The sequence below is a fragment of the Bos grunniens genome, chromosome 19, assembly GCF_055505025.1.
Source record: "Bos grunniens cultivar Pamir isolate PY7600 chromosome 19, Bosgru_T2T1.0, whole genome shotgun sequence".
Classification (NCBI taxonomy): domain Eukaryota; kingdom Metazoa; phylum Chordata; class Mammalia; order Artiodactyla; family Bovidae; genus Bos; species Bos grunniens.
In genome coordinates this window covers 53,989,892-54,014,981 of record NC_141183.1, presented here as the reverse complement: position 1 = coordinate 54,014,981, position 25,090 = coordinate 53,989,892, and the positions used below count along the sequence as shown (strand labels likewise).

Sequence of the window (25,090 nt, the reverse complement as noted above, 5' to 3'; positions counted from 1 at the left end):
TTGGTTTCCATGAGATGGGAAAGATACAGACAGTGACACCGGAAGCCACCTACAGATTTGTTAAACTTTATTTCCTCTGAGTCTCTGGGGAGGCAGCAGGGATGTAAGGCGAAGTGGCAGTAGCTGCAGGGGCCTGAGCAGAGCTGGTGCTGGGAGGGGCCGACATAGGCAGGACGAAGAGGCGGCGTTTAAATATTCAGGGCTGAAAGTCAGCTAATGGGTCTCCTTCATCTGTCTCTGGATTTTGTGCAGCATCTCCTGCATCCGCCGCAGCTGGAACAGGCATACGCATCAAAGTGGGGCCTCTCAGAGTCCTACAGATTTAGGGAAATGCCCCCCTCTAATCCCTTCAGTCAGGCCCTTGGTAGCCCTGGGGTGTGATGGGGTCCTTGGGTAGAACCACTAATCCACCAATCCAGGGTCCAGATATGTACCAGGTTCAGGGATATTCCTATTCCCAAACCAAGAGAGACAGGTTTATGATTAAACAGGGGTCCTCTCAGGCCGGCAACCCCTACCACCCCATACTACCCTCACCTCCTCATCTTTCTCTCGGATCAGCCTCTCAGTTTCTGGATCTGTCCCTGGTGGGACGGCAGGAAGGGGAAAGTCGGTACCACTCTCTAGAGTCAGTTTGCTGAAGGGAAGGGGGAAAGGAGGTTGGTAAGGGTAGGGGAACCCCAGTACCTGCTTGGACTGAGCCCAGAGTCTGCGGAACAAAGGAAGGGCTTGGTCTCATCCGAGGTGGCGCTTGGGACCCCACCCCTGCCAGCTCCATCCTGGCCTTTGGCCATACTTGCGATTCCGTTCTTTCACCACCAGGCGGGTCATGCTCTGGATGCACTGTGCCCGGTAGTTCTCATAATGTGTCTCCCGCGTCACGTCCTTCAGGTCCTGCATGTGAGTACGCACCAGCATTGTCCTCAGCTTCACAAAGTCGCAGTGCCCTGGGTTTTCCACTGCACAGCAAGGCTAGGGGTCAGCCAGGGGCATGGATAGAGGAGACCCATGGAGGGCAAGGAGATACCCTGGTCACAAGCTCAGAGCTTTACCTTCCACGATGCCCCAGGGGTAGAGCCGGCCCCGAACTCGACGCCCTCTGGCCTCTACCACAGTGTTGCTGCCAATGACAGCAAATGGGATGCTTTCCTGGAAGAAGTTAGGGGTGTTTCTCAACACCCCCATTCTCACCTGTTCCTTTGTGCCTGCGTCTTCATCTTCCTCTGCTTTGTTCTAGGAAACCAGGGTCCTCTTCCACCCCAAGAGCCCCTCCCCGTTGCATAGAATTCTACTCCCTCTTCCGCCCAGAAGAAACAAGCTGGGAAAGGGATCCCTGGGGTGGCCCCACCTTTAGGGCCAGGTCCTGTGATTTGAAGTCCTCATCCTCATCAGAGTCACAGTCTGGGAACTGGTAGACCTTGATTCCAAAGTGCTCAATCTCCTCCCGGATCTGGCAAACACACGAGGGGCCCATGGTTCTGGGGGGACTCCAACCTTTCCAGAAGCCCACCTGCTCCCCTCCCCCACCAGCTGCCCTCACTTTGCGTTTCTTGCGCTCCACTTCAGGAGGTGTCAGTGTGTCCGCCTTGGCCAAGATAGGCACGATGTTGACCCGCTGATGCAGGGCCTTCATAAATTCAACATCCAATGGCCGGAGCCTGGGGAACAGGAACCTGTGACCACCTGCTAGTGGCAGCCCTGCCCTGGGTAGTCCTGGCCTGTCCCCTTGGCAGCGCCTGGTGGGGCCAGGAGCACCAGGCTCAGACCGTACCCATGGCCGAAGGGCGAGATGAAGTACAGGCAGCAGTGCACCCTGTTGTCTTGAATGTTCTTGCGGTTCAGGCCACTTTCATCTCGGAAATACTGCTCAAACTGCTGGTCGATGTATTCGGCCACAGGCTTCCAGCTGGGGCAGGGAACACAAGCAGAGAAACTGTGCAAGTGAGGACTGCCTAGTGAGCTCTGGGGCTACAAGGAGTCCATGCCCTGGGCAGTCTTTGCAAGACTTTGCTCTTCGCCGACTTGCTTTACCGCATCTTCAGGGAGGTACCTGGGTGGGTCATGGTACATCTCAAACATCCTGATAGAAAATCAGACTAGGCACATGGGCAGAGGTCATTAAACCCTTAGTTTGATGAGAAGAAGAGAGCCCAGGTGACCAAACAAAGCAGTAAGACTAGCAAGATGCGGTGAAAACCAACTGGAGGCCAGGGCAGCCCTAAGTCACGTTCACAGTTCAGCCTCAGGGCCTTTATTTGAGTGGGTCCAGCCTCTCCTGCACCTCTCCAAGCCCACTCCGTCCTTCAAAGCCATGTCCAAGAACCATCTCTTCCACAAAGGTTCCTGTGACTATACCAATGCACACTGCTCTCCTTTCCCTTCACCACACATGAAGGTCATATACATTTATGGTATATATCATCCATATGTATATTCAACATATATATTCAAGAACCTCAGTTTTCAAGTCTTTTGCTCTGCTGTTCCTGAGTTTTGTCTTCACTGATAGATGCCCTGATAGGTGGACATTGTAAGTATCATTATTCTCATCTTATACATGAAGAAGTCAAATCCAGAGCAGCTGAGACTTAATGCAGATCATTTTAGCCAGCAAATTCTCTACCCATCCAAGTGCCTGGGCTCTGACTCCTAGTTCAGTGTGTTTGCCACTACACTGCCTGACCCATTTACTAACCTAAGTTTTTGCCTGATTGACACACATGCCAGAGACCTGCCCCCTCTCCTCTCCCACTGCCACTAGACTGTAAGCTTCCCAGTGACAAGGATTATTCATACTTGCTCTGTATCCCTTAAAATGTCCAGCATGGGCTAGACACCTAATCTGTGCTCAGTAAATTCTTGCCGCTGACTAAATGGGCACATGTGCGGATACACTGTAAACTGGGAGGGGCCGGGCGAGGGGAATTATTACTACAGTATGGAATGTCAGAGGAAGTAAGTAGACCGATTGAAGGAGGAAGCGCTAATTGCTAAAGCGGGAAACAGGCGTTGGTTGGGGCTAGAATTTCAAGGCAAGCCCAGTTGGCTGAGACATATTCCTGGATTAGGAAGGGTGATGACATGGAGGCCACCTCAGTCCAGCAGGAGTATTTACGGGGACCATGCACTACGTACTAGCCCAGCGCTATGGCAAGAATGTACGAAGTGGCCCTCCCCTCAAGGCTTCGATCAAGAAGCTGAAGGTGAACTAGCGTGCTGAGCCAAGGTCTCATGTTGTAATGATAAAGCATGTGAGGCGGGTTCAGAGCACAGAAGGATCTGTAAGATTCCGATCAGTCTGGGAGGCAACCATCCAGGGCCAGCTTCCTGGGCGTGTGACCTGTGCAGTCACATGTGGGCCCTGAGCTCAGAGGGGCCACACCTGGTTCACTCTCTGCTGTGGCCATCTTGAAATTCTTTATCATTTTGAACAAGGGACCCCACACTTTTCTTTTGCACTAATCCTGCAATTATCGTCTTTAAATTCATGAGTGTTGTGTACCCAGCCTTTAACAGTTTTTAATGCACATTTACATGCATCTTTCTGGGATGATTTTTAGATCAACTGGTAAAGCCAGCATTTTTCAACTAAAGAAATGGAAATGCAGTCATTTGCTCAAGATCACGCAGTTACTTAATGCTGAATCAGGATCTGAGTTCTCAGTCCAGGAGTCTCAGCGCCACCCTACCTAATGTTCTTAACAAAGGCACCACCACCTTTTCCCCTGTTTCTATCCCCATTCTCCTCTCATCTACTCCCTTAGGTCAGACCACTAGCTAAGCATCTTTCTAGTTCTTGAAAAAAAAAAATGTCAGGGATGACTGGGGAGGTGGGCAGGTGTTGTTGTTTAGTCACTAAGTCGTGTTCGACTGTTTTGAGACCCCATAGACTTAGCCCCACCCCACTCCAGTGCTTTTGCCTGGAGAGTCCCATGGACGGAGGAGCCTGGTAGGCTGCAGTCCATGGGATCGCTAGAATCAGACATGACTGAGCGACTTTACTTTCACTTTTCACTTTCCTGCATTGGAGAAGGAAATGGCAACCCACTCCAGTGTTCTTGCCTGGAGAATCCCAGGGACGGGGGAGCCTGGTGGGCTCCATGGGGTCGTGTAGAGTCGGACACGACTGAAGCGACTTAGCAGCAGCAGCAGCAGACCTAGCCTGCCAGGCTCCTCTGTCCATGGGATTTCCCAGGCAGGAATACTGGAGTGGGTTGCCATTTCCTTCTCCAGGGGATCTTCCCCACCCAGGGATCGAACCCGCATCTCCTGAACTGGCAGGCAGATTCTTTACCACTGAGACACCAGGGAAGCTTGACGGAGGGGTGGGGAGTGGCGAGTAGCCACTTTTCTTTTGGCAGGTAGCCCAGAGGGTGCTTGGAGTTTAAACGCAGTTCCACCCACACTTTCCTTTGCCTCTTCTTTCTCACCTTCCCCCACCCCTCCAGGCACTCTCACCCCTTTAATAACTTGCTTGTAGCACCTAAAACGTTGCTGGTGAAAGGAGCAGATGGAGGGAAGGGGGCCGTTATTGAGCACCTGCTCTATGTCAGGTCCTCTGCTACATGTTTTCACATGTTTGCTTCTTGAGGCTCCTCCCTCCAAAGAGGGGGTGCCCTCACCCCTATTCTAGAACTGTAGGTCAGAGTCAAAGGAACACTAGAAGTCATCTATCCCAAGGCTGTCCCTCTCACCTGACAGAGGAGACAGCTGTCCAGTAAGGGGCAGGGGCACGCTCGAGGGCACACAGCCCTGCTTCCTGACATCAGGGATATGTCTGCACCTCTGTGTGCGAGCGTAGGGAATGGGCGGGCTGGGGGCAGGCTCTGTGCTTGGTCAGACCTACCACTCTGTGTTGTTGACGGCGTCCCCAAAACCTGGTGTGTCCACAATGGTAAGCCGCAGCTTCACGCCCTTCTCTTCTATGTCCACAGCGTGCTTAGTGATCTCCACCGTCTGCATGATACGCTCTGGAGAAGGGGGAAACTGAGGCCAGGGCTGGGGCAAGGACCTGCCCACTGGGAGGACATGGCCCATCCCAACCAGCCCTGCTGCCCAGGCTACCTCACCCACCCTGCCCCTTCCCCGCCCCCTGGGGCTGCCTGGGGCCTGTCTGTTCTCTGGGAACCAGCGAAGAGCACATTTCCCAACACAGGAAATGCCGGTGGCTGTTGGCTCCGGCCCCAGCCTCTTCTCTGCTCCGGCCTCTTTTCTCGGATTCCTGGAATCCTTTGGGGGGTCAGAGAGGATTCTGGCCCCTGCCCTGCTTCAGCACCCAAGTCTTTAGGGAGCTTGCTGGTGGGCTGCCAGGCTGGACAGCCCTCCGGAGAGATGTGGCAGGCTCTCTAGGAAGCCGAAGCTTCCTGTATCCCCCAGACCCCAAGTGAGCTCCATTTCCCAGGTCAGCTCTGCCCGCCTGTCCTCACGCTCCTTCCCTCACCTTCTGCACTGAGGAGCTTCCGGTCCCGGTACAGATCCGTGAGGAAGAGGCTGTTGACCAGCGTGGACTTCCCCAGGCCCGACTCTCCTGACGGGGGAGACAGGACAGAGGCACCAAGTCACAGCGGTCATCAAGAGGCCACCCCACTGGGCCGAGTGTGTGGAGGAGCTTCTTGCTTATCTCATTGGGAAGAGACTAACCCAAACACAGCAGAGCTGGAAGCAAGCAGAGATGAGAGCTCATCCAGCCAGTGAGGCCCAGAGAGGATAAGGGATTCCCCAGGGTCACACAGTAAAAGGCAAATGTTAGGAACCTGAGGGTTAAGGGTTCTCTGGACCTTGTCAATGACCCCTCCCCCACAACACATAGGATACGGACTTTGGATAGGATATGGATTTTGGGCCACCTACAGCTTCTGGCTCTTCTGCAAAAAGGCACAGCCACTTACTGCTTTCTCCTGCCCTGGCCATACCCCAGTGGCTCAGACAGTAAAGAAGCCGCCTGCAATGCAGGAGACCTGGGTTCCACCCCTGGGTCGGGAAGATCCGGGTTCCACCCCTGGAGAAGGAAATTGCAACCCATTCCAATGTTCTTGCCCGGAGAATCCCATGGACAGAGAAGCCTGGCGAGCTACAGTCCATGGGTTCACAAAGAGTCGGACACGACTGAGCAACTAACACCCATATACACCCCCCAACACACACACACAGACCATCCCCACCTGAAACGCCTCTTGCCCAGCTCTGCCCGGCCCCTGCTCTACCTGCCACCATAAGGGTAAAGTCAAAGCCTTTCTTCACAGACTTCCGGTGGACCTGATTGGGGAGGGTCGCAAAGCCCACGTACTCCTTGTCATCCTAGGGGACAACAAGAAAGCAGAGTGCATTAGAGCAGAGGCAGAAGGACCCCAGGACCCAATGCCAGCCTTCTCCCCGCCTCTTGGGTCTTTGCCCAGCCTTCCAGGATCACTGCCACACTCCTCTGAGGCCCCAGGTGGGGCCACCAGCTGGGCTCCTGTCCCTGCTGACACTGTCGGGTTCCAATGCATGGGGGGCGCAGGGGTGACCCCACAGAGCTGGGGCCAACACAGGACAGAGCACGTCTCCAGCCACATGTGGGTGCACATGCGCGCGCGCGCACACACACACACACACACAGACACACACTTCTGGGGCTCCCTCAGCTCCCTCCCCAGGTCCTCCTGCATCAGCCCACGGCACAGACGGGGGCTGGAGGCTCTACCTCGGAGGAGTCATAGGGATCGAGCTTGCCCCACGGGCTGCGGGGCCGGGCTGAGGGGCTGAGGGGGGCTGAGGCAGAGAAGTACTGCTGGCTGTCAGAGGGCTGGGGCCACGAGGGGGGTTTGAACTCCAGGTCATCCTGGCAGAGGTCTGAAGCCTGGGGCCTCGGCTCCTGGATTTGGGGCCTGGGCACCAAGGTCTTGGCCTCTGGTGGGTGGTAGGTCTCGCTTCCTGGGAAATCCGTCACGAACTTGTTCAGTTCTGCGTCATCCGAGTCCTCCAGAAAGCGCTTGATCTGAGGGGCAGGGGCGGGGTGGGGTAGGCGGGTCGGTGGCAGGAAGGGAAGAAGGAAGGAGCAAGATAGGAGAAGGCGAGAGGGAGAGAGGAAAGCACGTGTGGTTAGAAGGGAAAGGAGCTGCACAGGCGGCCAAGCCAGAGGAAGCGCTCGCCACCCTCCCCTGTTTACAGGCCTCCCGGCCCGAGGGTCCCGACAGCAGGAGAGACCCCAGGGAGCAGCGGCAGCCCCCGGCGCCCCAGCAGCCGCTCTGGGGACCCAGCAGCTCCGGTCTCCATGCTCCCTCGCAGCAGGGTGCTGGTCGAGGCTGCCCCTCCATGCCAGGGCCAGGGACTGCCCTAGAGGCCAGGAAGCCAGGCCGAATGAGCGGAGCAGACAGAGGCATTAGAGTGGAGAGGAGAACGTGGCTCAGGACGGAAGGAGAGTGCAGACCGTCAGGACGGGTAGCGGCGGGAGGCGGGAGGGAGCCAGGGCGGGGAGAAGGGAGCCTCCAGCTCCGGGCAACTTAGGAGCCAGCAGGGGGCTCCTCACCTCCCGCTGCTGCAGCTCTGAGCTCCGGGACTGGGAGCCGACTCTCCCGGAGGTGTTCACTCCCGGAGCGCAGAGCAGCTGACCTGAGACCCCTGACTCCAGACCCTGAGCCTGGGCTCCAGGGGCGAAGGGGAAACGTGCCAGGGATGCTCGTGAGGAACCGGGTGAGGGAGGGTGGGAGGACACTGCAGACAGCCCCCAGCCACGAGGGTTGTAGAGGCGGAGGCACCCCCGGCTGCCCCCTGCCCCCTGCCCCGAGCTAGGCTTCAGCCGGAAGTACCGGAGGGGGTCTGGCCTCGACGGTGAAGCACACGGCGGGTGGGCAGACGGTGGCTGGCTCCTCTGCGGAGACCTGTTCCCCCACCATCTCCAGCTGGGAAGACAGGCCACGTCCCCCTTACTCTGACCCTCAGTTCTAGACCCTGAAGCTTCCTCTCTCCTTTGGGGGCCGGCCCCCTTCGTGGAGTGCCTGGCGGTGCTGGGCTCAGCTCTGCCTTACAATACCCACGTGCCACCCCCAGACAATGGACAAGGGCCGGCTTCACAGGCTGACTCACCCCCTGGGAATCGGCCAAGCTAGTGGGGGCTACCCCAGACCACTGTGGAGTCCCAGTCAGGGGAGATAGGACAGCCACCGTCTTCAGCAGGTTCCCGGCTACAGCGGGAAGAACGGAGGGATGCAGTCCTACGCACTGCCAGCTTTCTGCAGAGGGAAGGGACTAGAAGGGGGCTAGAGGGGAAAGCCGCCTAAGAGCTACTTCTGGGCTATAGCCTCTCAAGTGCCCCTGCCAGCTTAGAGCCACAGTCTCCAGGGCTTGCCTGGACAGGAAACTGCCCGTTTAGCCTGAAACTGGAACCAGCGTGTGGGGGCCAAATGGACAGAAGAGACTGTCCTGAGGCAGGCCTGACCCAACTGGCTTTTTCTCACCCACAATATCTTTGGGGGCCAGTGGGGTGACCATTCACTCCGGTTTATGTTTGCTGTCATAGCAGAATTGCCCCTTTCCACTCTTAAAAGGGTCCCAGTTCAGACGATTAATTATACAGCGATGGGGAAGGGATGTGGGTGGGGGGCGGGCGGAGTGTGTGTGACAGGTCTTGTTTTCTGGCAGCCCAGGAGTCTGGGGAATTTGGGGAAATCCTGTCCCTCTGCACAACCCTACAGGAACCCAGAAGTCTGTCTGGGGGGCAGACTGAGGGTGGGAGAGAGGGGACTGTCTCCACCTGGTTCCACCAGGAGCACTGAGCAGAGGGGCAGCAGGGAGGGGAGGAAGGAAGGCCCTGACGGGGACCCCCAGCCTCCTGCAAACCTTCCAGGAGAGCCGCCAGCACCACTCTCCCTCCAGCGAGCATGGGAGGGACCCACCGGAGCTCCAACCAAGGGGTCAGGACGCCAGGGGCCTCGTCGGCCCCCAGCTCTGCCACGGACCCAATCCTTCTGCCACAGACCCAAACCTTCTCTGCCTTTGAGCTCCGATCCAGCCAACGCAAGGGGGAAGACGAGGCAGGTCCACCCTTTCCCGGAGCAGCCTTACCCCAGCTTCAGCCCTCTCCTCAGGGACAGACCCGCCTTGCCGTCCCAGGGAACGGTCCATGTCCCACGCTTCAGACTCCCTGTCAGCAAGCTCTAGGTCTAATTTTATCTGCCAGGCAGAGTTCCTCACGCACAGAAACGCCTGGTCTTGATGCTTTTGTAACCCGGCGTCCTGACTTGCTCCTCTCCCTTTCTCTCTGACCACCCTGTCTCTGTCAGGGGCCAAAAAAGCCTGTGGAATGTCCTTCCCCACCCCCTCCCTCCTCCCTTCCCTTGGCTCCCACCCTCCAAGGACAGCTCAGCTGCAGCGGGACCGCTGCTTTCCTCTGCAGTCCCATCCTCCTCTGATTGGCTCCCCATGAGGCCTGCCCGCTGCCTGCCCTGGTGGGCACAGCACCAGCTTCCCAAGTCCGTCTGCAGGCTCCTGATCCACTTGGCTTCTCTTGTTAACCCCCAAGGACACCAAGGCCTGTCGGGGGGTTGAGCCCTGTCCCCAAAGTGACCTGGTCCAGGAGACATCATCCCGAAAGGATTCTGACCTCTCTTTTTCACCTTAACTTCAAGCAGTGCTGAAGTAGGGTGGGGTGTCTTAAGCCCCCTGCGTGTAGGTTCTCATGGGAATGGACCCACTTTTCTTCCCAGTGTCGCTGTGGGTTCCTCCCAGCAGAGAACTGCACTACCTTCAGAAATTGCCTTCAGAGATTTCCCTGCGGAGGGCCCCAGGCGCAGCGGGGCCTTTGCCACTCAGACGCCTTCCATCCTGGGATACCTGCCCTCTCAACTCAGCCAAATCCCTTCCATCCCCCCCCCCCCCCCCCCCCGTCAGTCTCAGGGAGTCAGCTGCTAACGCTTGGTCTCTGTGGGGCATGACCTCAGGTGGAGGAGAGGCTGGCATCCCACAGGCTTCCAAGTTACCTATCAGGTGGGAGACGCATAGAGAGGGACCTGGCTGGGAGTGCACGCGTGGAGCACCTGATTGGCAGACAGCAGGCCAGTGTTTCTGGTTTGGCTAGAAACACCTTTTGTGATTCTGAACAGTGTCTTAATTTCAGGGCCTTAATGTCCAAATGTGAGTGGCCCTTCCCTGTCCCAGGAAGGCTGACACCCAGATGACAGGTACACCTCAAGCTGCTTTGAACCTGGGGAGAGAAGGGACAGCTCAGGTCACAGGATGGTTTTTAACGTGAGCCGGTCATTCTTTCTGTATGCCAATTAAGCCCTCCTGGGAGGCTCCCAGGCTGGGGAGCTCTCCCCACTGATCTCCCAAGCACCTGGGTCCCTCATCTCCTTTCACAAAGAGACCCTCACAGACAAGTTTGGCTTGTCACAAACACGTCAGCCTAAAGACCAGGCTGGCTTGAGGCCAGGGGCCTGAGGCCGAGGACTCTGGTCGTGATAGGGTGTCTTTAATTACAGAGGAACAGGCCAATTACAACTCAGCCAAGTTGAAGCCCCAAGACCTCATTTGAACTGAACTTAATGTGTGGCAGAAAAAGCCTCCCTTGGCCCCTGCCCTAGGGACACTTGGCACTACGAACAATCAGAGCTCCCCTCGGCTCCCACCCTGGTACCATAAGTTGTCTGTCCCCACGTGGGGAGAAGGATGCAGGCAGGGATAAAGGCAGGCACCACTTGGCCTCTCCCAGGAACCCCCCTTGGGGAAGGTCACAATGTCACCCAGACTTCCTGGCCAAGACTTGGGCCTCGGCCTGGACACAGCTTGACAGAGGAGAGACCAAAAGGTTGGCCTGTCTAGACCTGGAAGCTCCTGATTCCACAGGGCCCGGGAAGCTCCTTTCTGGAGGCTGCCCACAGCCAACATCCTGCCCCACAGGCTGGCGACAGACCTCCTGCTGCTGTAAACAGCCCATGCCTCCCACGCAGAGGGCAAAGGCGAGGGGGCTTCCAGACCGGGAGCAGAAGCTGGCACAGGGCCTGAAGGCCCTGACACCCAGCACAGTGTATTTGTGGCAGGCTCTGGCCTTGAGGGCAGGACAAGAGCTGGCATCCTCAGTCAAACCTCAACACTTCCTACCTGGGGGGTCTCCAGAGAGTCGGGCTGGGGTTACTGCTTCTCCGCCCATCGCAGGCAGGTGGCAGGAATGAGTTCCCTCCACCCCTCATCACTGCAGAGGGACCTGGTTTGGGGGGGTGGGGGGGGGCCAGGTAGGATGCTGCAGGAGGAAGATTCCCTAGGGTCCTTATCTCAGGGTCAGAGGGACGTAGGGTGCTGGCTGGGCCGCCCTCTCTCAGAGGTCCCTGGGCAGAGGGTGGTGTGGGAAGGGCCTAGGAGCGGCCCCTTCCCAGGCGGTGGGGAGGAGGGCCCAAGCGTCTCACCAGCCCTCTCGGGGAGGCAGGCAGTGTTTGTGAGCCTCCTGTGTATTTTCCAAAGGAAGTTGCTGCTGGTCCCTGAGCCCTGGCTAGGTGGGGGTGAGAAAGGGTCACCCAGGTAACAGCTGACCCAGGCAAGGGCGGGGACCCTCAACTCTGCCCCTGCCGGACTCGCTCGCCCCAGCCCACCTGCGCGTCTCGACCGGCGCCCTCTCCCCACCCTTCACGGACCCATCCCTTCGCCCAAGAACCGGGCAGCACCCCGGGGCCGGGGCCCACTCCGTGTCTGCTCGGATCAGGAGGAGAAACTTGGGAGCAGCGACGCAGTGCCGTCCGCCACCCGAGCCTGCCGGTGCCCGCGGCGGGCGACAGCGCCTCCAGCCCCGTGCAGCCGGGGCTGCAGCGCCGCGGGTCTCAGCGAAGCCGCCCGGGAGCGGCGGGCCCTGTGCGCCCAGCCCTACCCCGCGCCCGCCCGCCTTACCATGGCTGCAGCCCGGGCCTGGCCGGCTCCGCCTGGACAGCGCCCGAGCGACCCGCGGCCGGAGCTGCGCGCCGACCTCGCCGCACCGCCAGCCCCCTCCCGCCGCCCCGAGAGCGGACCGGCTGGGGGCGGGGCCCGCAGCGGGGGCGGGGCGGGGCGGCCCCGGGGCGGGGCCTGCACCTTTGCTGCGCGCGGGCTCGCGCTGGCTGAGCCGGGGGACTCTGGCCTGCGGGTGGGCCTTGCAGCTCGCGACCCCCGGAGTCAGGATGCGGAGAGGCAATCAGACAGAGCTTCGCTGGTCATCTGGCTCTCCCTGAGCCCCTCAAGAGTGGCCTGCCCAGGCGGCGCAGCACCGCGGGGGCTTGAGCCGGTCCCCAAAGAAAAAGGAAGGGCCCACCTGGCACCCCCTAGAGAAGCCTTTGGAAGGACAGGGGAGTTTGCCCCGTGGGTTAGAGAGAAACAGTTATCCCGGAGAGTCCACAAGGTTTGTGGGAATTGAACCCAGCTGCTGTCCAAGTTACTGATCGTCCATACCCTCTGTATACCTCCTAAGGTGGACGTCAGAGAGTCCCCACCTCCAGCCAAGCTGTGAAGGAGAGGCAGGAGGTTCCCTTCGTGCAGGACCCTAGATTAAAGATTAAAGAGGATTTGCTGCATAAACTATCCTGGGATCATCTGCTGGAAGAGTGGAAGGGAGAGGCCGAGTGGCCTTTCTGGGCAGTGAAGCCTTGCCTGGGGCTGTGGAAGGTGCAGGGGGCCTCAGGAGAGGCCAGGCTGGGCAAGCAGGTGAGATGCTGTGGAGACAGATGCTCCAGCAGCTTTAGAGGCATTAGAGGCTCAGGAGGGTGAGCAGCAGCTCGCAGAAAGTAGACGCTTGGGGCGGGGAGTTGGTGGGGATTTCCTCAGCTAATACGGGTCTGAGCTGGTTAGGCTTCTGTAGAAGTTTCCAGAAGCATGCCCCTCTGTGACATCTAAGAGTCCTCCTCCAGGACAGACTGGGAGGCCCCAATACACTTTGGACAAAACTAAGGCCACACATGGTCTCCTCTATTGGTAGGAGTGCCAGAGGCCAGCCTACACTCTGGGTCTGATTCACGGCCTGGTGATCTTCGTTGAGATCCGTCAAACGCAGCAAGAGAGAGGGATCTGTCAAACTCAGCTGGGTACCCGGATGAGATCAGATTCAGAAAACATGGGGCTGCCATTAAATATCTGGCAGTGGTGGGAGGGAGGAAAGAAGGGGTGTCATTCCTTAAAGAAGTCAGGGCATTCAGGAGCCAGCAAGTCAAAGAGAAAACTTTCTATCTGGGTAACCTCACTTCACCTCTCTAGGCTCAGTTCCCATACCTCAAAATGAGGGAATTAAACTAAGCTAGAGACCAGCAGATTGGCTCCAATGAGAGGCAACCTCTGAAAATATAGGAGGTTCCTGGAAAAGGTCCAGGGCAGATCAGGAGATATGAAGCTCTACTCAGGAAAACAAATACATAAAGGAGTTCCTTTCGAGAGAAACCAGTGTCTGTTGGAAGTCTGCAGAAACGGCAGCACTTGCTGCCGTTGGACCCAAATGTCAAATTCGAGCTGCACAAAGCCCCTCTGTTGGGATCTAGCTGCAGCCACTAGTTACCATGTCTGCACTCCTCATAGGAAACCTCTCCAGTATTTCAGCCCTCGAGGCCTGGGCTGGGGGTGCTGGGCCCAAGGGAGAAAGCCTACATCAAGGAGGACAGGCCCCATCACAGAGCCTTGTTTTTCACAATCATAATGTGCCTCCTCCCCGCCACCCCGGTTCTGGCTGCTGTCCAAGCATGGACACAGACACATCTCAGCTAGCAGCTCACCCTCTGCTGCAGCTGGAACCCCAGGCTTTGCTCTGGCACTGGCTGCCCAGACCCCAAAGAGCCCTGTTTCATGAGACATGTTGGTGCCCACTTGCTTGGAAGGCAGCAAAGCCCCAAGAGAGACTGGGAACCATGAAACTCATCTCTAAGCCAAGAATCTTGGGGTCTTGATGGCCATAGGCCCAGCATGAGGCATGGGCTGGGCAAAAATAAAAGCCTAAGACAGACTTTGGGTCACTCTACCTACACAACCCCACACGCTCACCCTGCTGAAATTCAGGAGTCTCGGTGAGAACTTGGCCTGTGAATAAGTCCCTGAGATAATTGCCAAAATTATCTCAATGTCTGCAATTCCCTTCCCTTCCCTGTGTTTCTGAAAGAGAGGACTGTTCTACCCTCAACACCAACTCTCATGTTCTGTCGGGACAGGTGGAGTTGGACACTTGGAAGCAGGGCTGAGATACAGCAGCCCTCATACGAGTCACTGACCACTGAGTGCTCAGTACCACCTCCAGCCAGCAGGTAGCCTGGCCAACCTTGCCTCAGTACCCTCAGCTCCTGGGGCTCTGGCTCTCTCTCCCTCTTGAAATTCAACATCCCGGGAGTTCCCTGGCGGCCTAGTGGTTCGGATTCCACGCTTTCACTGCTGGGGCCTGGGTTCAACCCCTGTTGGGGAACTGAGATCCCGCAAGCCATGCAGGCAGGAAAAGAGAAAAAGAAATCCAATATCCCACCAGGCATTGACGTCCTTGACTAGAGTAACATTTCTTGGATACTGCTGGAGTGAGGTATTCAAACCAAGTGTCTGGAGATTAGACACTTGTCTCGCACGGGGGTAACTCTTCTGGGAAACTTGTATCTGCAAAAACAGCCCCAGCCTGCTGTCCTGGGCTCCTTCCACTTAGGCCGGGCCAACATGGTCTGTATGGAAACCTCCTGGCCCCGCCTCCACTGGATCTTTGCTGCCCAACCCTGGGTGAAGGGTGCACAGCCCAGAGATGTCAAACAGGGATGCTGTACTTGGGCCAAGGCAGGGCCCAGATTCAAAGCCAAGATTAAAGAGTAATTACCACCAGAAATCAGGATTTCAGATCTGCCTGACTGGCAAAGGCCACTTTAGTCTCTAGGTAGCAGTTTCCTTTAAGCGGTGCAAGAGCTAATAGTACCTGTGCCCCAGAGGTGCTGAGTCAGTGATAATTTAAGTCAGTGAGCCCTGGCGGAGCCGAAGGTCTATCTATCTCTGGGTTGTATCTTTCAAGGAAACCTTAGCCAGTCTGTACATCAAGGTCTGAATAGAGAGGCAAGAAACCAAAATACCCTAAGCCCCACTCCTTCTCTCATTGTTCCCCAGTGTTCCATGATCCTGGGACAGGCGTGAGATGTAGGCGGCAAGGTCAGAGAACATGGTGTTTCCTGGCATCTGCTGAATGGCTGCAGCAAGGGACAGTAGCCAGCCAGAGAGCCCTTCCAACATTCTCTGTGCAGCAGGGCAGGGCACAGGAGGCTCAGGGGTGAAGAGACCTACACGCCTCCTAATACTGCTACCCACTGTGTGTCTGACACCCTCCAAGGCCCTCCTCCCTTGACCTTCCAGCCTCTGCTTAAATATCTTCCCTGGTCAAACCCTCACTGACTCTTAACAACTGCCGTTCAATCTTTGGGTGGTGAATTACCAACGTCTTCATTACTGAGCCAAAATCTGCCTCCTCCTGGTCGTTCCCCTCCAAGTGCCTCCGTGCTAGAAGCTTTGCTGACTCATTGCCCTGGACTTTGTCCTTTGATATTCACTTCCTTTCAAGTGACCCATCTGTATGCTTTTCTCTCCAGGTCAACCACAAGCCCCTCAAGGACAGGAGAATATTTTCTATTTTAACCTCTACTCATTTCCACTCAGCATATATGCCATGTGATGTCTGTCTAGGTGACCAGGCCTCTGCCCCCAAGAGATGTCTGATCAATATGGATGGACTGAGAGTATCCACTGATTAGTTTCCACTCTGATTTTGGAGGACAGACAAGCCCCAAGGCTCTGGGCTTTGCTGACCCATAGCCTGCCCTTTAATCTGGCAGTTTCCCAGCTCACACCCACCTCCCAGCCTCTCGGTTCAAACGCAGAGACACAGATCTTACCCCTACTACAACCTTTGCTCTCACAGTTCTTGATATCTAAAGGTGCTGCTGAAATATCACCAGTTATCTTCCAGGAATATGTAACTACAGAAAAAGGGTTTATATATCACATAACCCTTGAGGCAAGATGCTCCCCAGAGACTGAGCAAGCTCTGAGCCTTGGTGTCCTCATCTCTGAAACAGGGAGGAAAAAGTCTACCTCATAGGTTTGCTATGAAGAGTTACTCAGACAACGCATGTAGTGTTGGGAGCATCACTGAAATGAATGGTGCCTACTCTCAGCTAACACCAAAATTATCAACACCACACCAGCAACTGTCAACTGTGACTATTTCAAATGCCTTCCCTCCAAAGAATTAGGCACATGCTTGTGTAATGGGTGTAGAGGGATGGGAGAAAAGCCTTCAAGTGACACTGGAATGACCACACTGCCACCAACTGTGGAGGCAGCTTCTCCAGTTAGCCAAAGCTCTATCTCTAGAGAACAGGTCTTGGTTTCAGACTTACTGAACTGAGTTCCCCAAAACAGCCACTGCTGAGATCCCAGGAGCGAGATGATTTTGCCAGCGGTAGGTGTGCCAAGGAAAGGGCTTTGGCTGGCCCAGCGCCCCCACTCAGGGTAGGAGTCAGCGCACCCCTCAGGAACTGCCTCCATCCTGTCCCCTCCTCCAGGCTGCCCTCAGCCCCCAAGGGGCAGCTGTCTCCTGCTTCTCCCCCCACCAACAGCAGCTGGGCCAAAGGCAGCTGAGCAGAGGCGGGGAAGGGGCATGGTCATTTCTGCTGCTCTGGGCAGCCTTCCTCTGGCTGAACAGCTGTCAGATGGCTTCTGCATTACTGACTTGCTTCTGCATCCAAGTGGGCATCTGAAGCGAAGCTCCCTAGTCGGCTGGGGTCCACTGCCTCTCATCTTCCTTGAAAAATCCACCATTTCAAATACCACCAAAACACTCCAACAGAAATGTGTGATGTTGGAGATGGGTTCCAGGCAGGGAACCAAGTAGCTTCTGGAAAGGCACTAGCAAGTCCAAAACGGATGTGGCAGATTCTTCCCTATGTGTGCTCATTCTGGGCGGAACTATAAGAATAAAAGGACTTTGCCATCAAGCTGGGGAAGAAGGCAGAGCATCTTCCTGCCCTCACTTTGTAGACAGAGGAAGTGATCTGCCTGCGTCTCCCACGGGAGGTAGAGCACCATCCCCCTGCCCTGTGCTGCCAGAGGCGCTCACTGAGGTGCCACACCACCTGTCCTAGGGCGACCCACTGTCCAGGTTCGGCCAGCACTCAGGGACCTCCCAGGAAGCAGCACTTTCAGTGAGAAAGTCAGGAACATCCAGGGCAAACCCTGGGAGTTGGTCAACCTAGCCTGTCCCCAGAATAGCGAGTCTGGGCCGGAGGTCACCAGCCTCCCACCCTGCTCTCAATTTGGCTGCCCGTGGTAGCTGCAATGAACAGGGTAACATCTGACAGGAAAAGCAGCGGGGTGGGGAGGGTCAGGCTGCCATAAAAAGCCTCCCAAGGTGTCCTGCCCCATTTTCAGCAGCTTTGCTCCATCCTCTCAACAACCCCCTTTCCTCTCAACTCTGAGCCTCTGTACTTAGCAAGAGAAAATGAGGCGAGCAAAAAGATGGTTCTGGGGTTCCTTCCAGAGGGCCCATATCCGAGGATTCTGCTAACATCCCCAGGAACACAGAGCCTCCTGTGCTGCTCTACCTGAGCAAAGCTTCCTTGTGGCTCCGGAGCCGATGGGAAGCTGGCCATCCCATCCCCAAGGCCAAATGACACGGCTCCCTAAAGGTACTGAAGTCTACCGTAGGGAACCCTGAAACAGCCTCCTCTGGTTCCTGGCCTGTTTTCCAGAGTTGATTCCTTGCCTGACTGATGGATGTGGCAGGGAGTAAACCCCCTTGTCCCCTGACAGCCCGAGAAGGCACATCCAAGGGCAAGTCAGTTAGCTGCCTCAAGGACACAGGCTCTTGGGACCAGGGCAGCCTCTCCCAACAAGAACTGCTTTATTCCAGGGAATTCCCCCAGGGCTGTGTGAGAAGACAGCCCCCGCTGACCCCAGAGGCACCCTCAGGACCTTCCTGTTAGGCTGCTGCTAGTGCTGATACAAAAAAAAACAAACCCTCAGGAATGTTTCTCTTAGTCCAGCATAACCTCCTCCAGAAGACTCCATCCCTAAAGTCCCAGCCCAAGGATGAGAAGCATCTGTCGGTCCTGCTCCTCAGATAAAAACTTTGAGGGACCGCCTGGGAGGAGACTGACATGGAGAGACAGATAGGCAGAATCACGCTCTGTCCCCAGCTACAGACCCTGGAGGGTTCATGAAGCTCAACAACAGGCTGCCGTCCACGAGCCCGGCGCCGTGGTGGGGCCACCAGAGACTTCCTGCAGGGAGTGGAATCTGGAACAGACTCCACAGTCCGCCTGGCTTCTGGAGGAGAGGGGCCAGAGGACACCAGCTCCCCAGAGTCTCCATCCCGGGACCACGCTGCTGGGGGACAGCCTGAGGCCGGCCTCGCCTGTGCGTGTCCTGCAAGGAGAGTACCAGGCCCACCTCCGTGTCGCCCACTTCGAGTCCGGAGAAGACTGGCAGGCCCTGTTGCCGGCCGGAAAGCCTTCTCTTGCCGGCTTCTGGGGACAGCTCTGCTGCTGAGCAGGGCTGGAGAGCTGCAATTATGGAGACAGGATAAGAGCTATTTTGGGAAGGAGCCGTCGTGCTGCCAAGGCTTTTGACTTCCTAAACTAAAACAAGATGCACAAAGAAGAGGGTGAGGGTGAAGACCAACAGGGAGGGACTCTGTCAGAAGCATCCTATCCAGAATAAGGGGAAATATAACCCCTTCCCGGAGGTAGATTTGCATCAAGGGGGGATCAAGAGGCTGGCTGCTAAGCTCTCTGAGCCCTGGCTATGTGAAAGAGTAGTAACCTGACCACCTCCCCCACCGAATTCCCTGCTGACTCCCTCTCACCTAAGACCTCCCAAGAGCACTTCTTCAGTCTGTTGCATTTCTTTGGACCTTTGAGCACAGGTGATTTTGTATTGTTGTTGAAATATTTCCTGTCCATGTCTCATCTCCCCATCCAGACAGTAAGCCAAAGAACGTGCGTGTTGTGCGGCTTCGAAGGTTTCCCCAACAGTGCCTAGCAGAGTGCTAAGCTTCTAATAAAAATTGCTGATGGAAGGAAGGGAGGGATAAAGGCAGGAGAGAGAGAAGGAGTACTGTCTTGCATGGAGATAATCTAAAAGAAGCTGCTCCCACCCAGAGCTGAGCTCAGGGTAGAGGGCGAGATAAGCAGCATGGCAGAGGGGGTGGCAACCCCATTCCTGGCACCTCCCCTGCAGCTGTGCCGTTATCAGAGTTCAGGCTGTTCTGCCTCCCAATTTTATATACACATACATCTCATTTGTTTTCTATCTGCAGTCAACGGTCCATCCTGGGCTAGTCCACGAATGGGACCCATTACAGGCCATGCTGGGCTTTGGATAAGGGAGAGATAAGGCAAGAGAAAGAATAAAGGCAAGAGAGCTTGGACTGTCTTATCAGACATGGGTCAAGAAGAATGAAAGTACTTAGAGGAACAACACGCTGTGAAATCAGGACACTCTTTGCCAAATTCAGGACACGGGGCTGCCGAGAGCAGAGTTCACCTTGTCCCTTTCCAAGTTAAGGACTCAAATAGTGCGTAACCCAGAAAAGCAGCCCCTTTGTGGAGAGCCCTAGGCCAGAGAGGGGACAGCCAGTGGGGATGGATCCAACCTATGGCTCCCCAGACAGTCTTCCCACAGAGAACCTGGAAGGATTTGTCGTTTGCCAAAAGGTCTCTACTCTTTCTCTCCAGTGTTGCAGCAAGCTCTGGTGCCTTCGTGTGAATGTCTCTCTGGAGACGCCACCCCATAGGTGCCCAGGTTGGCAAGCGGAACACTTCAGCCCCTGCCTCTCTGCCAGGTACCCACATGCAAAGAACAACCTGCCCAACCACAGGGAGCACCTCTGTCTGTCTGCTTTCATATCTGCTTCCATGAAAGGGTGAGAGGGGGACTTGGATCAGGGGGAGCACAGGAAGACTGGAAGTAACTTCCCGGGGGCGTTCTTACCTCCTCATCTGTCATAATGGAGAGAGTAGAAGCCAGGCATTCCCAGGGGGCAGCAAATGGAATTCAGAGAGTGCCAACAGGAGGGGAAAAAGAGAATTTTACTAAAGACGTCCAGTGGACTTGGGCATAACCTGGCCCAAATTCCTTCCTAATCCAAAATGGCCCAAATAAAAACAGCTAGCATGTGTTTCCAGGCACAGTGAGCACTGTGCTTTACATGTAATAGCTTAGCGAGTCCTTGCAAGAACCTTCAAAGGAAGCCAATAATAGATGGGGGAACTAATGCCTGGAAAGGTAAAATGACTTACCCAAGGTCACAGTCAGAAAATAGAGAGACCAGGGGTCACACGCAGTAATATAGCTCGAGTCCTTATTCTAAAAACCTCTCCTTTGTGGAGCTTTGCTCCCTCTGAGGGGCAGAGCTGCTGGGGGGGACTGGGACTGCATCCCAGGGCTCTCCCCTCTCTAGAAATGTCTTCATCCAGAGCCCTGGCCTCCCTCACGCTCACAGGCTAGAGTCTGTTGTCCACAACACTTGAAGCAGGAATTCCTCGGCACTAAGATACTCGGTATTAAGATTGACCCCGGCCTTCCCTCCCACCAGAGAGGTCAAGAGCACAAAGTGAATAGTGGGTGGGCTCAGCTCCTGGGGGTTCTCCAGTTGGCTGAAGACCCACTGATGTTCTTAAAGGCTTTCACCTAGACATCCCTGGAGATCCTGCTTTGCCCACAGCCAGTAAGTACTTCCCCGGTCCTGGGGTAGGGGTCTTGAGGAGGGTTCTGAGGAAGCAGAGAGACACACAAGGAGACCCCTCAAGCTGCATTAGTTTGGAGTTAGTCCTGAGTAAGACCGTGATCAGGCAGTTTGTGTTAGTGGGGCTTTTGACATTTGCTTTTTAATCACACGATAGGTTAAGACCAGCTTGTCTGAAAGGCCATGGGCTTACATCATTCTCCATTCCCAACGTGACTACTTCCCATCAAAAGGAGACTCTTGAAAATGAAAAGAGATTCCAAATCCCAAAGGAATGACTCTAATGGTAGGATTTTAGGCAAGGTGAGGAGCTCCTCTGCCCCTGGGGTCAGAGCCCCGGCAGGCACCGTGCTGACAGGCCAAGCTTTGGGATTCAGAGGCCACCCTCCCACCTGTCCTCCTGCCCCCCAGCCCCCCAAAGAGGACCCACGGGAGGGAAAGCACAGACCTTTTAGCCACCAGAAGACACGATTGTACATTTCCTCAGAGACATCTGAAAGTAACAGAGATTGTTGCTTTTTTTTTCTCTCTGTGGGATGCGCCCCCCGCCCCTCACTACTTCACGGCTCCCTTCCTAGCTCTACTTTTCTCCACCCAAAGCTGCCCTCAGCCCTTGGCGCTCTCCCCAAGAGGCTCCTCCGACCTAAGACCAAATGCCGCGTTCCCGTCCTGCTGCCCCCCCTTCTCCCCCCCTCCCTCGTGCCCCCTCTCAGAAGCCTAAGTCCCAGCTCATTTACGCCCTACCTTCTCCACTTGGTTGCCAGAATATTTACCTGAGGACCTCTGTTCTCTTTACCAGCCCTCACCCAGCTCAGTTCTTCGTCTCCACCCCTGGGAAGTAGCTTCCCACCCTGCAGACCACTCTCTACTACCTTCCATTGAAAGGTTAAGCAGCGTTGCCTGGAAGAGTCAATGCCTGACGCCGGCCCAAGCATCGTCATCGGCGTCATTAGCTTGGAGCTCAGAGAAGCTGGTGGGGAAGGAAGGGAGCAGTGGGCTCAAGGATGGGTCTAGCTTTGGCACTGGTGGGAGGGCAGCTCTGAGGCCCAGAATGAGGAGGGGGACCTTTCTCCCACCCCGGCGTCCCACCTCACTAAATCGGGGCTGCGCCTGGGCAGTCCGCTTCCACACATACCCATGAAGAAAACACTAAACCTTTGAGTGGGGTGTCTGGAGGTGTGCTTGGGGGCCTGCGGCACTTCCCTCAATGGTGATGGGCTCGGAGACTCCTTTGGTGATGATAGTGGAGATGGACTTGCCTTCTCTCTCTGGAACATCAGATCCTCACAGAAAGGGCTGGTTTCCATTTCAAAAAATGGCAGTGAAGGGTCTGGGGGAGGAGGGGACTTGGGCTCGATATCAGGTGTTGTTGGCCGACTGTTGGGCATTTCACCGTCAGGGCTGAGTAAGGCCCACCACGTGGAGTCTGGCCCGTATCTCGGTAAGCACCGAGGGGGCAAGGGCCGAGGGGTCAGTTCCAGCTCTACGCGGACAGAGTGCTTTCTAGAAGAGGGCTCCGGAGGCCTGAGTGTGGGTCGTGGGAACTCATAGATACTGTCTGAGGGTTTTGCGATATATTGCTTGTATTCGGGCTCTGGAGTGGCCAAGACAGAAGATTTGCGGGGACTCTCAGATGCTGCTCGAGACGTCCTGCGGGAAGCTGACTGTGCCCCGGGGGAGATGGTGACCCTACGGCCACCCTCACTCTCTCCGCGCGCTGAGGGCTTCGTGCTGGGCTCCACTTCTGATGGTGTTAAAACCTTTGGGGAGAACTTGATTTCGTTGTACACAGAGGGCCTGTGGCCAGGCTCAGGCTCAGGGTGCATCGAAGCCTTGTGTCCACTGTTCAAATCTTTAAGGACAGAGAGTGTGAGGGATGATTCCAAGTTCACACTTCTACGCAAGGCCTTAGGTTCTGCATAAATTGAGTTCTGACGGCCCGTGTCAGATTCTGGCCCAGGAATTCTTCTCTGGGTTGACCGAGAGTCTGGATAGGTGCGGTTGCCGCCACGTTCTGGGCTAGGGGGTCTCCTTGGTGATCTGATATCCCCAGCAGTCACATTCTTTCGAATGGGCTCAGTTTGGACTGCTTCATCCTTTGGGCAAATCAAAGGCCTCCGGGGAACTCTGACCCCTTGTGGGTATTGGACCTTGGAGGGTGGCTCGTCTTCTAAGAGTGTGAAGTCATCCTTCTGGTCGACAAAACTCAACCGGCGAGAGGATTTGGCCTCTGGAATTAACGAGAAACGATTACTGATGTCGCGTCCTGGCCTGATCTCAACCCCTCTTCTAGTTGCTTCCTCTCTGGACGGACTGACATTCTGCTGCATCTGACCCGTGTAGAGCATCGACTCGCCCTGAGTCAGCTTTCGAGAAGGAGAGGCCTGGCGGGATGTATCAGTTCTGGATCGGGTCTCGGTTCGAGGGTTGGGTGCTCCAGAGGGGCCTGGCCCTGACTGAGGGGAGCTAGAGCGAAGGTAGTCTGATGATAAATGGAGAGCAGTGGCGTGCCCAGCTTCTGATCTTCGATGGCCTATTGGGATCGTGGAGGCTGGACCACTCCGCTGGCTCGAGGAGATAAGGTACCCCTGTCCCCGTTGAGGGGTCATGCTAGTAACCTCAGCCCCTTTCTGTGTTGAAACTGCTACTCTGGACCCAGTTTTATTTGTCTTGACCACATGATACGTTGTGCCTCTTTGGGTAGAGCCCATATTTTACCAGCTGGTTTGTATTCAGGGTCCTAAGAAAGCCTGAATATTTATCCTCAGTTTTAAAAGCTGCTGTTCTTGCACTCCCACAAAAGCGGCTGTTGTTCTCCAGATGTCTCTACTAGTCCCCTTAGCTACCTGCCTGGTGATGTCATAAAGGAAGGAGCCTCCTATTAAATATTCTGGCATACAGACACAGTTCTTCAGACTCTCAAGCAGTAACGGCAACTGTGGATTGTCTTTCGTGTTGACACCACCAAAGCTTTGACCAAGTTCGTAGCAAATCCAGGATTTCCTGGTGTAGAATGAAGGCTCTAGATCCTCCCTTACTCTCCCCAGGTTCTAGGAACTCTCAGAGACTCATCCAGAGAGAAGGAACCAGTTTGAATATCCTACGAAGGCAGGGCTCCTCAAATCAATCCCACTGTGTTAGCCCCAATTTTAATAAGATGCAAGGTGCAAAACTGTCCCAATTTGGTTTGGAGCTGCACTGAATATAAGTCACAAAATAGAATCCCAGCTTTCTACAGGTTTTGGGGGTGGTTTGGTTGGCCGTGGGGTGAAAATCCAGGTTGCTCAAATCATAAATTCTCACACATTCTTGGCCCAGGAGTGCACGTAGGCTTGTAGGAGTCAGTCATTGGTTTCAATCACAAATGGCTATTTGTGTACCTTGGACAAGTTACTTGACTCGCCTGAGACTTGGCTTCTTCATCCGGAAACCACTGCCTGGTAGATGAATGTCACACAATACATGGTACTCCTTTCTCACAAGCCCCTCCTCTCAGCTATCCTGATCAGCTTGACTCCAGTCCTTTCTTCATTTGAAGAAAGACTTTCCACCTTGGATGACCATTTATTTATTCATATTTATTTCTGGTGGCCCTGGGTCTTCGCTGCCACCTGTGGGCTTTCTCTAGTTGCAGCGAGTTGTAGCTACGCTCTCCTTGCAGTGCGTGGGCTTCTCACTGTGGTGGCTTCTCTTGTTGGGGAGCGCAGTCTTCAATAGTTGTGGTGCCTGGGCTCAGCTGCTCCACAGCATGTGGGACCTTCCTGAGGCAGGGCTCAAACTCATGTCCCCTCCACTGGCAGATGGATTCTTAATCACCAGGGAAGTCCTTGGATGATCGCTTTGGATAAGAGAGAAACACAGTCATCTTTCTCTCCCTTTCGCATGCTGGTTCTCTCTCTCCCTCTCTGAGACAGAGCCCACGGTATCCAGCATTCCACTGTTGACTCTGAAGGGTCATGACAGTTATTGGATGTTTAGGATCACAGTTTCTGGATCTTTATATTCAGAATTGATTAGAGACATAAAGTCAAAATTTAAATTTTTTTGTTGTTGTTGCCACGCTGTGGGTCTTGCAGGATCTCAGTTCCCTGACCAGGGATTGAACCCAGGCAGTGGCATTGAAAGCACCAAATCCTAATCACTGGACCACCAGGGAATTCCCCAAACCAAAAAAAACACGTTTTTACGTATCAGGTATCTCAATAGATTGAGAAACTTTGAGCTAGTCACATAGGTCTCAAGAATATAAAATTCTGGTCCTCAAACTTGCCAGGCCCCTGGAGCTGGGGGCCCAAGGGACTGCTTGGCCCTCTCTCACTCCTGAGTCCCGGGTCCTTCTCTCACTTCCGGTCCCTGCTGCCTGCCTGTGCCCCAGACTCAGGGAGGAGCTGCACCGGAGTGAGACACCATGCT

General features: G+C 55.4%; 1 protein-coding gene across 20 annotated transcripts; it reads right to left on the bottom strand.

Moving 5' to 3' along the window:
* Positions 1-50: 50 nt before the first annotated feature.
* On the bottom strand, positions 51-25,090 carry SEPTIN4 (septin 4). 20 transcript variants are annotated; one of them, XM_086360741.1, is made up of 14 exons: positions 21,813-25,090; positions 21,126-21,170; positions 19,924-19,931; positions 6,683-6,976; positions 6,204-6,297; positions 5,441-5,527; positions 4,847-4,970; positions 1,772-1,906; positions 1,541-1,658; positions 1,349-1,450; positions 1,053-1,149; positions 797-959; positions 538-637; positions 51-273 (listed from the first exon to the last, which is right to left on the bottom strand). In XM_086360741.1, exons 1-14 carry the CDS (start codon positions 23,386-23,388, stop codon positions 214-216), a joined length of 3,003 nt encoding a protein of 1,000 aa, XP_086216867.1. In that variant the 5' UTR covers positions 23,389-25,090; the 3' UTR covers positions 51-213. The 20 variants fall into 20 exon arrangements, with proteins under 20 accessions (XP_086216867.1, XP_086216857.1, XP_086216859.1 ...); XM_086360731.1 differs by lacking the exons at positions 19,924-19,931; positions 21,126-21,170; positions 21,813-25,090 and adding exons at positions 5,889-5,998; positions 11,854-11,940; XM_086360733.1 differs by lacking the exons at positions 19,924-19,931; positions 21,126-21,170; positions 21,813-25,090 and adding exons at positions 5,889-5,998; positions 11,854-11,940 and having other exon boundaries at positions 6,933-6,976.